This window comes from Mustelus asterias, chromosome 1, assembly GCF_964213995.1.
Source record: "Mustelus asterias chromosome 1, sMusAst1.hap1.1, whole genome shotgun sequence".
Taxonomy (NCBI): domain Eukaryota; kingdom Metazoa; phylum Chordata; class Chondrichthyes; order Carcharhiniformes; family Triakidae; genus Mustelus; species Mustelus asterias.
This window is the reverse complement of record NC_135801.1, coordinates 45287605-45299765: the sequence shown is the minus strand read 5'-3', so window position 1 is coordinate 45299765 and position 12161 is coordinate 45287605. Positions and strand designations below refer to the sequence as shown.

The 12161-nt window shown below is 45.8% G+C and overlaps 1 protein-coding gene across 1 annotated transcript in view; it reads left to right on the top strand.

Annotated features, from left to right (window-relative positions):
• Positions 1 to 12161, top strand: part of gucy1b1 (guanylate cyclase 1 soluble subunit beta 1) — a 213927-nt gene that overhangs the window by 169257 nt on the left and 32509 nt on the right. The window contains exon 10 of the mRNA XM_078212040.1: positions 6017 to 6254. Within this exon, the coding sequence (XP_078068166.1) occupies positions 6017 to 6254 (238 nt within the window). The remainder of the gene's footprint in view (positions 1 to 6016; positions 6255 to 12161) is intronic.

Sequence of the window (12161 nt, the reverse complement as noted above, 5' to 3'; positions counted from 1 at the left end):
TCTCTCCCCATTTAGGTAATAAGTCGCCTTCCCATTTTTCCAACCAAAATGAATAACTTCACACTTATCCACATTAAACTGCATCTGCCACATTTTGGCCCACTGTCCTAACAAATCTATATCCATTTGTGAGGTTCTTATTTCAACTCATTGCAACCTACTGTCCCATCTATTTTTGTGTTATCTGCAAATTTGGCTATAGCGCCTTCTATCCTTGTATCCAAGTCATTAATATAGATTATAAATAGCTGGGGCCCAAGGACCGAACCCTGTGGCACTCCACTAGTTACTACTTGCCATCCAGAAAAAAAAACATTTACCTCGACTCTGTCTTCTGTCCATCACAGTAAGAAGTTTAACAACACCAGGTTAAAGTCCAACAGGTTTATTTGGTAGCAAAAGCCACACAAGCTTTCGGAGCTCCGAAAGCTTGTGTGGCTTTTGCTACCAAATAAACCTGTTGGACTTTAACCTGGTGTTGTTAAACTTCTTACTGTGTTTACCCCAGTCCAACGCCGGCATCTCCACATCATGACTTCTGTCCATCAGCCAGTCACATATCCAAGCTAAAAAAATTACCTCTAATCCCATGTGATCTAACCTTGTGAATTAACCTTTTGTGTGGCACCTTCTCAAATGCCTTCTGGAAGTCCAGATATACTACATCTACAGGATCCCATTATCCACTTTGCTTGTTACATCTTCGAAGAACTCTAGCAAATTGGTCAAACATAATTGGCCCTTCATAAGACCATGCTGACACTGATGGATAACATTTTGACTTTCCAAATGTCCTGATATTGTTTCCTTTATAATTGATTCTAATACTTTGTTGTTAAACTAACTGGTCTGTAATTTCCCACATTTTGCTTCCCTTCCTTTTTGAATAAGGGCATTACAGTAGTATTTTTCCAATTCACTGGAACCTTTCCTATGTCCAGGGAATTTTGGATTATTGTAACCAATGGATCCACTATCTCTGCTGCTACTTCTTTTAATACCTAGGATGTAGGCCATCAGGCCCGGGGGACTTATCTGCCCTCAATCCCAATAGTTTGCTGAGTACCTTTTCCCTATCGATGTTGATAGTTCTAAGCTCTACCCTTTCTTTACCTCTGACTTGCCCGTTCCTATAGGAATGGTACTAGTGTCCTGCACCGTGAAAACTGAGGCAAAGTATTGATTTAGCATCTCTGCCATTTCAGTGTTCCCTACTATTAACTCTCGGGTTTCATCTTCCAAGGGACCAACATTCACCTGAATGACTCTCTTCCCTTTTATATACCTATAGAAGTTTTTGCTATCCTCCTTGATATTTTGCGCTAGTTTTCTTTCGTAATTTACCTTAGCTCTTTTTATTACTTTTTTAGTATTCCTTTGTTTATGTTTGAAAATTTCCCAATGTTCCCCATCTTTCTTTCTCACTGGGATATATTTTATTTGTGAGGACTGGAGTATCTCCTTAAGCAACTGCCACTGTTCATCCGCTGTTCTATCTTTTAGCCTTCTTGCCCACTCTACTCGGGCCATATCTGTCCTCATGCCTATGTAATTTCCTTTGTTTAATTCCAGAACACTAGTGTGTGACTCCACTTTCTCACCCCCAAACTGAATTTTGAATTCTATCATACTATGGTCACTACTCCCTCGAGGATCCTTAACTATGAGGTTATCAATTAATCCCTCCTCATTACACAATACCAAATCCAGTGTAGTCTGCTTCTTGGTTTGTTTGACAGCATATTGTTCCAAGAAACAATTTCTAATACATTCAATGAACTCTGCCTCCAGGCTACCTTTGCCAATTTGATTCTTCCAATCTACGTGCATATTAAAATCACCCATGATTATTGCCGTACCTTTCTTGCAAGCCAGTATTTCCTGGTAGGAAATGTAGCCATGTTTTCTTACTGGCAATTAGATCGTACCCATTTACCTCTATTTGTGCCTTTAAATCATCTACCTTGTTGCAATTGTTGTGTGAATTTAGGCAGAGTGCCCTTAACTTTGTCTTTTTAATATTATTCCACTTTCTAAGCCGAGCTGATCTCACCTTCATTTCACTGGCCTTCTAATTCCGCTTGCTACTTTTCTATTTCCTTTTAGCTGCTTTACTTCCTTCCAATTTGTTCCCATCCCCTGACAAGCTAGTTTAAACTCTTCCCACAGCACTAGCAAATCTCCCTGTGAGAATTTTAACCCCAGTCCTGTTAAGGTGTTACCCTGTCCATCTTGTACAGATCCTACCTGCTACAGAAACGGCTCCAAATCCTTAGTAATCCTGATGCCCTTGCTCACCAGCCAGGTGTTCAATCGCTCAATCCTGCTATACCTATGCTTACTAGCAATTGGCACTGGAAGTAGTTTTTTGAAGGGGTAACCAAGAAGATAGATGAGGGCTGTGCAGATGATGTTGTCTCCATCGACTTTAGCAAGGCCTTTGACAAGGTACCGCAAAATCGCTTGTTACATAAGGTTAAATCTCACTGGATCCGGCATGAGGTAGCTAAATGGATACAAAATTGGCTTGATGACAGGAGACAGAAGGAGGTTGTAAAGGGTTGTTTCTCAAACTGGAGGGCTGTGACCAGCGGGGTGCCTCGGGGAATAGTGTTGGATCCACTGTTATTTGTCATTTATATTAATGATTTGGATGAGAATTTAGGAGGCATGGTTAGTAAGTTTGCAGATGACTTCAAGATTGGTGGCATAGTGCACAGTGAAGAAGGATTGCAACGGGACCTTGATCAATTGTCCAACCAATCAGTCCAAAGATGTGCGGGTTAGGTTGATTGGCCTTGCTAAAATTGCCCCTTAGTGTCCTGAGATGCGTAGATTAGCGGGTAAAATATGTAGGGATATGGGGGTAGGGCCTGGGTGGGATTGTGTTCGGTGCAGACTCGAAAGGCTAAATGGCCTCTTTCTGCACTGTAGGGATTCTTCTATGATTCAATTGGGCCAGTGGGCTGACGAATGGCAGATGGAGTTCAATTTAGATAAATGCGAAGTGATGCATTTTGGTGGATCAAACCAGGGCAGGACTTACTCAGTTAATGGTAGGGTGTTGGGGAGAGTTACAGAACAAAGAGATCTAGAGGTACGGGTTCATAGCTCCTTGAAAGTGGAGTCACAGGTGGACAGAGTGGTGAAAAAGGCATTTGTCATGCTTGGCTTCATTGGTATGAACATTGAATACAGGAGTTGGGACGTCTTGTTGAAGTTGTACAAGACATTGGTAAGGCCACACTTGGAATTCAATGTACAGTTCTGGTCACCCTATTCTAGAAAGGATGGCCGTGGTTCTCCCAAAAGTGCTGAATTGGTGGGAGAACTGTTCTAAATCCAGCCTGTTCTGTCAGTTCAGCTTCTCACCTGAATCTCCACACTCTGTGCACTGAAGAGGTCCCAGTCATGAATCTCATTAAAAACCCAGGGGGGCGGGGCTTATTCACACTGGAATCTGACAGTTCTGGAACTCTGCGCATGTGCAGTGGTCCCAATCTGTCAGACTCCCCATTTGTTGGACAGCTCAATCGCTGGCCAGCCCAGGCCCCCCACAGTGATGCCCCTCCAGCCTCCCCAAAGGCCCGATGGAGGCCCCCACAGCAATTCCTGGGCCAGCCCCCCCCGCCCCGGCTCTGGAGCACCCCGATGTACAGCCCACCCTCCCCCTCTCAGCAATGGCGATCCCCCCACCCTCCTCACCCAGCAATGGCAGACCTCCCCCCATCCCCCGGAGCCAGCCCCCCTCTGGCAGACCACCCCTCCTGGCGGACCCCAGCCCACCCCAATCGCTGTCCCTCCTCCATCCCAGACTGATTCTGTCTGCAGAGTGGCAGTGAGACCCCTGCCCCCTTGGCACTGTGCAATTCCCCGATGGGCAGTGGCAAGGCACCCTCTGGGCATGGGCACTTTGCCCCTTGGGCAGTCCTGGGGGCACAGGCTGGCACTGCCAGGGTGCCCATGCCCAGGGGGGCACCACCCCCCACCGCCTGACCCCCTGGGGGCCCCAATTGCCCCCCCCTTCATTCCGGCAGGGTCTCCCACAAGTTCCCCAAATGTGGGGAGCTAGTCTGAACCCCGCTGGAATGAAGTACTCCTGGCAGGGTGGGAGATTCAATTGGGACCGTGAGCTAATAAACGTATTTCAAATACATACAAAATTTTAAAAAATGATTTACCTGCCTTCCCGCCGGTTTCCAGCGTGGTCTGACCGGTGACTGTTTGCTGGCTCTGGGAGATGCGCAGGCGTTCATAGAATCATAGAAACCCTACAGTGCAGAAGGAGGCCATTCGGCCCATCGAGTCTGCACCGACCACAATCCCACCCAGGCCCTACCCCCACATATTTACCCACTAATCCACGCATCCCAGGACTCTAAGGGGCAATTTTTAACCTGGCCAATCAACCTAACCCGCACATCTTTGGACTGTGGGAGGAAACCGGAGCACCCGGAGTAAACCCACGCAGACACGAGGAGAATGTGCAAACTCCACACAGACAGTGACCCGAGCCGGGAATCGAACCCGGGACCCTGGAGCTGTGAAGCAGCAGTGCTAACCACTGTGCTACCGTGCCGCCCACCGGCGCATGCACAAATCCCCATTCAAGGCTGGAGACGCGCGCCTCCCACCCTGACCCAACAGAAACGTTGCGGGTCACAATGGAAGAATCGCGGCCGATATTACTAAACTAGAAAGAGTGTAGAAAAGATTTACTAGGATGCTACTGGGACTTGATGGTTTGGGTATAAGGAGAGGCTGGATAGACTGGGACTTTTTCCTTGGAACATACGAGACTTAGGGGTGATCTTATAGAGGTCTATAAAATAATGAGTGGCTTGGATCAGTTAGATAGACAATATCTTTTCCCAAAGGTAGGGGAGTCAAAAACTCGGGGGCATAGATTTAAGGTGCGAGGGGCAAGGTTTAAAGGAGATGTATGAGGCAAGTTTTTTTACACAGAGGGTGGTGGGTGCTTGGAATTCGCTGCTGGGGGAGATAGTGGAAGCAGATACGATAGTGACTTTTAAGGGGCGTCTTGTCAAATACATGAATAGGATGGGAATAGAGGGATACGGTCCCCGGAAGGGTAGGGGGTTTTAGTTCAGTCTGGCAGCATGGTCAGTGCAGGCTTGGAGGGCCGAAGAGCCTGTTCCTGTGTTGTAATCTTCTTTGTTCTTTGTTCATCAGTGGGTTGCATGGTGGCCTTCCCTTTGATGTCCCACCTGCCCAGACCTAGCCACAATTTTCAATGGGATGGGCAAGGACTAGGCTGGGCCTCCCGCCCTTGCCCCAATTGAAGCATATAAGTGGGAAATTAATGATCACATAAGGGCTGCTTCCCACCCAACCTCAATTTCATGATTCGGGGGGGTGGAGGTTTGCATAGTGCCTCCTTCAATGGCCGCCTTTCCACTTTGCGTGCACTCTACAGGTCCTCCCTCCCATTACCACCTCCACCTGCCCCCAGCTTTTCCATCATGTACCCTACCCTCTCTCCACACATTCACCTGGTCCTGGACTCTGGGATTTTTAATTGGGGTTTGCTTGTAGTAACCACCTTGGTCACTGCTGGTGCTGCTGCAGGGAACCCTTGCCATCTGAAAATCCTTCCCAGTGTTCTATTCTCTATTCTACATTCCTCAAATAGTAAAAAAGCATTTTGAATGTCAATAACTTAAGCTAAAGGAACTGCCAGTCAGACACGTAACTAAACAAACCACAAAGTATATTTTTGTTTGAATTATATAGCTTGGTACCTCACTTCAGATTTCTGCTAGCAGATAAAATAAACTGGCCATAGAACATTAGTAACGGTTTTTACTTGGAATGTGATTCTGTTTGTTCCTTATTTTTAATGCTCTATATTTAATGACTATATTAAAAGAGTCAGTGCTGAGCTAAAAGTAGACAAAAATTGTTAATTTTTACAATTTTCACAGTTTCATTTTCAATTGTGAAAGAAACTTGAAATATTAAGGATATTTTGAAAACAAATGTTCATCTTTTTCAGATTGCTATATTCAGTGCTTCCTCATTCTGTTGCCAATGAGTTGAGACACAAACGTCCCATTACTGCTAAACGGTATGACAACGTAACCATCCTTTTCAGTGGAATTGTTGGATTCAATGCTTTCTGCAGCAAACATGCCTCAGCCGAGGGAGCTATGAAAATTGTCAACCTCCTCAATGATCTTTATACAAGGTTTGACATCCTTACAGATTCACGCAAGAACCCATATGTGTATAAGGTAAGTTGCTGTATTTTTATTTGGCTCTATATGGAACTAAAGACTGAATTTCTGCACAATATTGTTTGTTACATAACTCTCCTGGTGGGAACAGATGGTGCGATTTGAAAATCACATTCCCCGAGAACCTTACTGGATACTGCTGCCTCCAGGATGTAATGCAATTTTCAATGGTAAAGCGGGACAAGGGTTCACATGACCCAGCATGCCACTAATTAAGTGGCTGTTAAGGTACTTGCAAAGCTAATCAAAAGGCCTTAATCGGAGGTTGAGATTTACACTCAGCAGACAAAGGAGCACGCAGTGCCTGGAAAATATGAGGGTAGATTTGGCATGCAGACAGCAGGGAGCCATCAGGCCAAATGAAAGCACCAACCTGATCATAGAAATCATAGAAACCCTACAGTACAGAAAGAGGCCATTCGGCCCATCGAGTCTGCACCGACCACAATCCCACCCAGGCCCTACCCCATATCCCTACATATTTTATCTACTAATCCCTCTAACCTACGCATCTCAGGACACTAAGGGGCTATTTTAGCATGGCCAATCAACCTACCCCGCACATCTTTGGATTGTGGGAGGAAACCGGAGGAAACCCACGCAGACACGAGGAGAATGTGCAGACTCCACACAGACAGTGACCCAAGCCGGGAATCGAACCCAGGTCCCTGGAGCTGTGAAGCAGCAATGCTAATCACTGTGCTACCATGCCGCCCTGATCCCATACTTCTCCCTGGGCAGCCAACTCCACGGCAAGCAGCAAGCCATCATGGCAATCCTTCCCAGAAGCAAAAAAACTGTAAAACGGGAAATAAGAATATTGGTCTGAACTAGTCTTTTATTTATTGAGATGGAACACCAGTAAATGGAGAAATAAGAACTGTTTTCCATCTGAGTACCTATTTAAAGGCCCTTTTTGTGTTCTACCTTTAGATCGCAGACAATACCACTGATTGGCTGCTGAGCTTGACCCCAGCCAAATAGACTATTTAAAAGCGGACACAAGATGGGTTAGGACACTGAACTGAACCGTCAGCCGAGTTCTTGACTCAGCATTGAAAATCCAGCTTGGAGTGTCAGTCAATGGGAGTAATGATCATAAAATCAGCTGCAGAGGCGTACATATCTAGTTTGCTATGCCTTTATCATAGAATCACTCGGCACTCATGGAGGTTACTTGACGCATCATGCCTAGGCTAATCCCTCTTTAAAAGATCTATCCAATTAGCATTTCCCTGTTCTTTCTACAAAACAGCACAATTCCTTTCCTCTTTAAATTTTTACCCAAAGCCATTTTGAAAGTTACTTTTGAATTTGTTTACACTCACTTGTTTAATGTTGGTCCAGATTCTCTGATCTCCAGATCATCAGAGACCAAAGTTGCGCACCAGGACCCTGCTGAAGCCCTGATACACTGACCTCCATGGGAATTGGCTGGGAAGTTTGCACTTCCCCTGCTGCCGAGGACCCTCCACAAAAATCTCTGAAGCCAAAAGAGAAAATGCTAGAAAATCTCAGTAGATCTGGCAGCATCTGTAAGGAGAGAAAAGAGCTGAGGTTTCGAGTCCAGATAACCCTTTGTCAAAGCTAAAAGGCATAGAAAGTGGAAGATATTTATTCTGTAGGGTGAGGGAATGAAAGGTGTGTCATAGCCACAAAAACAAGGGGAAAGGATACTAATGGCAGCCCACAGAGAGAATAAAAGGTGTGAATGGCCAAAACGGCAGAGAAGCTGAAATCAGAGGGTAAGCTGTGACAGATGAAGATGTAGGGGCAGCTGGGAGATGGGTGGGAGAGAGGTAAAATTTTGAAAAAAGGGCAAAGGGGAAGCAAAGGGGGAGAAAAGCTAAGAAAAGGGAGGATAAAATAGGGGGAAGAGTGGGGGGAAGAAAAATAAAGACAATAAAGAAATAAAAGGTAGAGAACAGTGAAAAATTAAATAAAACAAATACAAAAGGGTCAAGATGGAGTAGAGTTAATCATCTGAAGATATTGAGGCAGCAGGCTCTAATGAGCCTAGCTGGAAGATGAGATGCTGTTCCTCCAGTTTTTGATTTGATTTATTATTGTCACATTTATTAGCATATAGTGGAAAGCATTGCTTCTTGCATGCTATACAGACAAAGCATACCGTTCATAGAGAAGGAAACAAGAGAGTGCAGAATGTAGTGTTACAGTCATAGCTAGGGTGTAGAGAAAGATCAACTTAATGCAAGATAGGTCCATTCAAAAGTCCGACGGCAGCAGGGAAGAAGCTGTTCTTGAGTCAGTTGGTACATGACCTCAGACTTTTGTATCTTTTTCCCGATGGAAGAAGGTGGAAGAGAGAATTTTGTGTTGAGCTTCACTGAAACATTGCAGCAGGCCAAGTACAGACATGTGGGCATGGAAGCAGGATCCTGTGTTAAAATGGCAAGCAACGGGAAGGTCAGGGTCCTGATTGAGCACCTTGGGTCTATGCGCAGCAAAGCGATCACCCAGTCTACGTTTGGTCTCTCTGATATAAATGAGACCACACTGGGAGCAGCGAATGCAATAGACCAAATCGAAAGAGGTGCAAGTGAAACACTGCTTAACCTGGAATGAGTGTTGTGGACCTGGGATAGTAAACATGGAAGAGGTAAAGTGGCAGGTGTTGTACCTTGTGAGATTGCATGGGAAGGTGCCATGGGTGATGAGACAGGTGTTGGGTACAGTGGAGGAGTGGACTAGGTTATCCCTAGTCCACTCCTCCAATATACCCAACCTTAGAGTGAAGGGAAACAAATCTTCCCTTCATTTCCTCTGTCAGCAGTCTGTAGAGACCGTTCCCTCCGGGATCATAGAATTGATTCTATGATCCCAGAGGGAATGGTCTCTGCAGAGTGCTGACGGAGGGAGTGAACGGAAGATGTGTTTGGTGGTGGCATCACGCTGAAGTTTGCGAAAATGGATTATGCATTGCATGTGGAGGCTAGTGGGGTGAAATCTGAGAACAATGGGGACTCTATCCTTGTTCTGGGAGGGAAGGGGGTGACGGGCGTGGTGGAGGAGATGAACCGCAGGCTGTTGAGGGCCCTGTCGACAACTGTAGATGGGAAACCACGGTTGAGGAAGAAGGGAGAAGTACCGTATGAGTAAACTCCAGAAGTTGTTTATTGCTGTTTTGCGCAAGGGAACTGTGGCCAAACCATGGCTTATAAGGAAAATTAGAGATAGTATCAAATTCAAGGAAGAAGCATACAAATTGGCAAAAAAAAGCAATAAGCTTGAGGATTGGGAGCAGTTTAAAATTCAGCAAAGGAGGACCCAGGGATTGATTAAGAAGGGGAAAATAGAGTATGAAAGTGTAGTGCCAGAAGGCATTGTTAGGCATCGAAATCCCACTCCTCCAGTGGCTATGCTCATCTTTTTGGCTTGGGGGATCCCCACGACAGTTTCACATCGGCGAGGTTTGAAAATACGGTGAGGGGGGATCATGTGGCGAGGGAAGGTCTTTAATTACATTCAAATATATTAAAATCTATTGAAAACAGGTTCATGTCCAAGGGTGTGAACCTGATCATTTCTCCAGCAAGGGGTGGCGAAAATCAGAGATTGTGGTTTCATAGAATCATAGAAACCCTACAGTGCAGAAACAGGCCATTCGGCCCATCGAGTCTGCACCGACCACAATCCCACCCAGGCCCTAACCCCATATCCCTACACATTTACCCACTAATCCCTCTAACCTACACATCTCAGGACACTAAGGGGCAATTTTAGCGTGGCCAATCAACCTAACCCGCACATCTTTGGACTGTGGGAGGAAACCGGAGCACCCGGAGGAAACCCATGCAGACACGAGGAGAATGTGCAAACTCCACACAGACAGTGACCCAAGCCGGGAATCGAACCCAGGTCCCTGGAGCTGTGAAGCAGCAGTGCTAACCACTGTGCTACTGTGCCGCCTGGCGAGATTTGCGATTCCCAGGTTTCGCTGGATCTTGAGCCCCCACTGCCAATCCCATGGATGGAAAGTGTAGGTTCAAGACCACCCCCATAGTTTCCTGTTTTCTGCCTCCCTCCCTTCTTGAATAAAGGGGTTTGTTACTTTCCAGTCTGATGGAACCTTTCCAGAATCTAGTCAATTTTGTAAATTAACACTAGCGTATCAACTACCTCATTAGCCACCTCTTCTGTGACCCTAGGATGCAGTCCACTAGGACCTGGAGACTTGCCAGCCACAGCCCCATCAGTTTCCTCAGCACGGCTACCCTAGTGATTGTAATTTCACCAAGTTCTTCCATCCCTTCCACCTTCTGACCGTGTTCTAGGCTATATCTCAGTAGTCTTTTGTGCAACAGCACTCCATGTTATAATGGCTCTCAGTTCAAGATTTTATCTTCCTGTTTAATTCCATCAGTCAGAATCCTTGAGGTGAGGAGGTGGTAGTCTCAGCTCCCAGCTAGAGAGCTGGTGGGACTCCTGTGCCACCTCCTTTCAGCTAGGCCTGTCATTCAGGCATTGAAACTGCCAACATTGAGCATTCCCCAGGATCGAGGACACCAGAGTGGAAATCTCACCAGTTCTTCTGTACTCATCAGCACCACTGGGGGAGGCATTGGCTGCTGTTGTTGCAACACCAACCAAAGGTCTCAGATCAAGGAGAGACCTAGGCACAGGTGAGTGATGGAGTGAAGAAAGTTGTAGAAAATGGGGGAGGTGGTTTAGCTGCAAGAGTAGGGGGTGACTTTCAGTGCGCCCATCACTTCCTGATACCAGGTCCCTTGGTCAGGCACTGTGTGCCTTTAAACAAGGAACATCTCCAGGCACCTACAGGCTGAAGGAGTAAATTCTTTGGAGTTCAGTCTCCCTTCAGTTTTCCTCACTGATCAGATAAGAGTCAAGTTTCTTCAAGTTGTTTATTTGAGCATATGCAAAGGAATCCATACTTGAGGGAAATCTTGTTGTATGGGCTCGATGATCATTTTGACACAGGATACTTTACAAAAAGAACAAAGAACAGTACAGCACAGGAAACAGGCCCTTTGGCCCTCCAAGCCTGTGCCACCCATTGGTCCAACTAGACCATTCGTTTGTGTCCCTCCATTCCCAGACATTATATAACATTGTGTTACAGATGTTTACATAAACTAATCACTGACTGTCCGCCTCCCAGTATGGTCAGAGTCTCGTTCTTATGTCCTTCATTCAAACTGCTTTATTCAAATTGGCTGCTCCGGCCGACCTTATCCACAGCATGCACAGCAGGACTCCCATGATCCCTAGCAGAGGTCAATTAACATTTCATCACGTGTTAACAGGATAACAGAATAAAAGTGTGCAGCCTTTGTGGTTACCAGACATCTGTTCCCTCCATTTTAAATAACCTTCCTCCATTTTGAGTATTCTGCTTACATTTAATAAATTCCATTAATCCTTTCTCCCCACTTCAATACAAACATGCTTTTTGGACTCCCCACTTGGTGACTCCCCCATCCGCTGCCGCTGGGCCATTGGGTGAATACCAGCAGCAGCAACATTAATTGTAAACTTAAGGGTCTCAGTTAGCGGCTGGGCACCATGGACTTAATTGGGGTGGAGGTGGTAAGACCACCCTCCCATTTGATTAAATGCTCCCCCAGCACCAAAGTCTTCACAGCAGAGGGTACAGGATTTTGCACTTGGTCTCCATCCCCTTGTAGTCCATTGGAGATAATCTTTCACTATTTACCTACACCGTAAAATCCTCAAATTTCACTGACTCTTTACTTATCGTGCCTGTTGCAGCATCACTCTTGTATACCACCAGATTTCTGCTACTCCTAGCTCTGCTGAAACTTCTGATCCCAAATCCCCTCCTTCCCATTCCTCAGACTCCTTCTGTCCCTCCTTACTAAGCCCAAATTCGAGTCATCCCATTTTTATTTTTTTTCCCCAGCA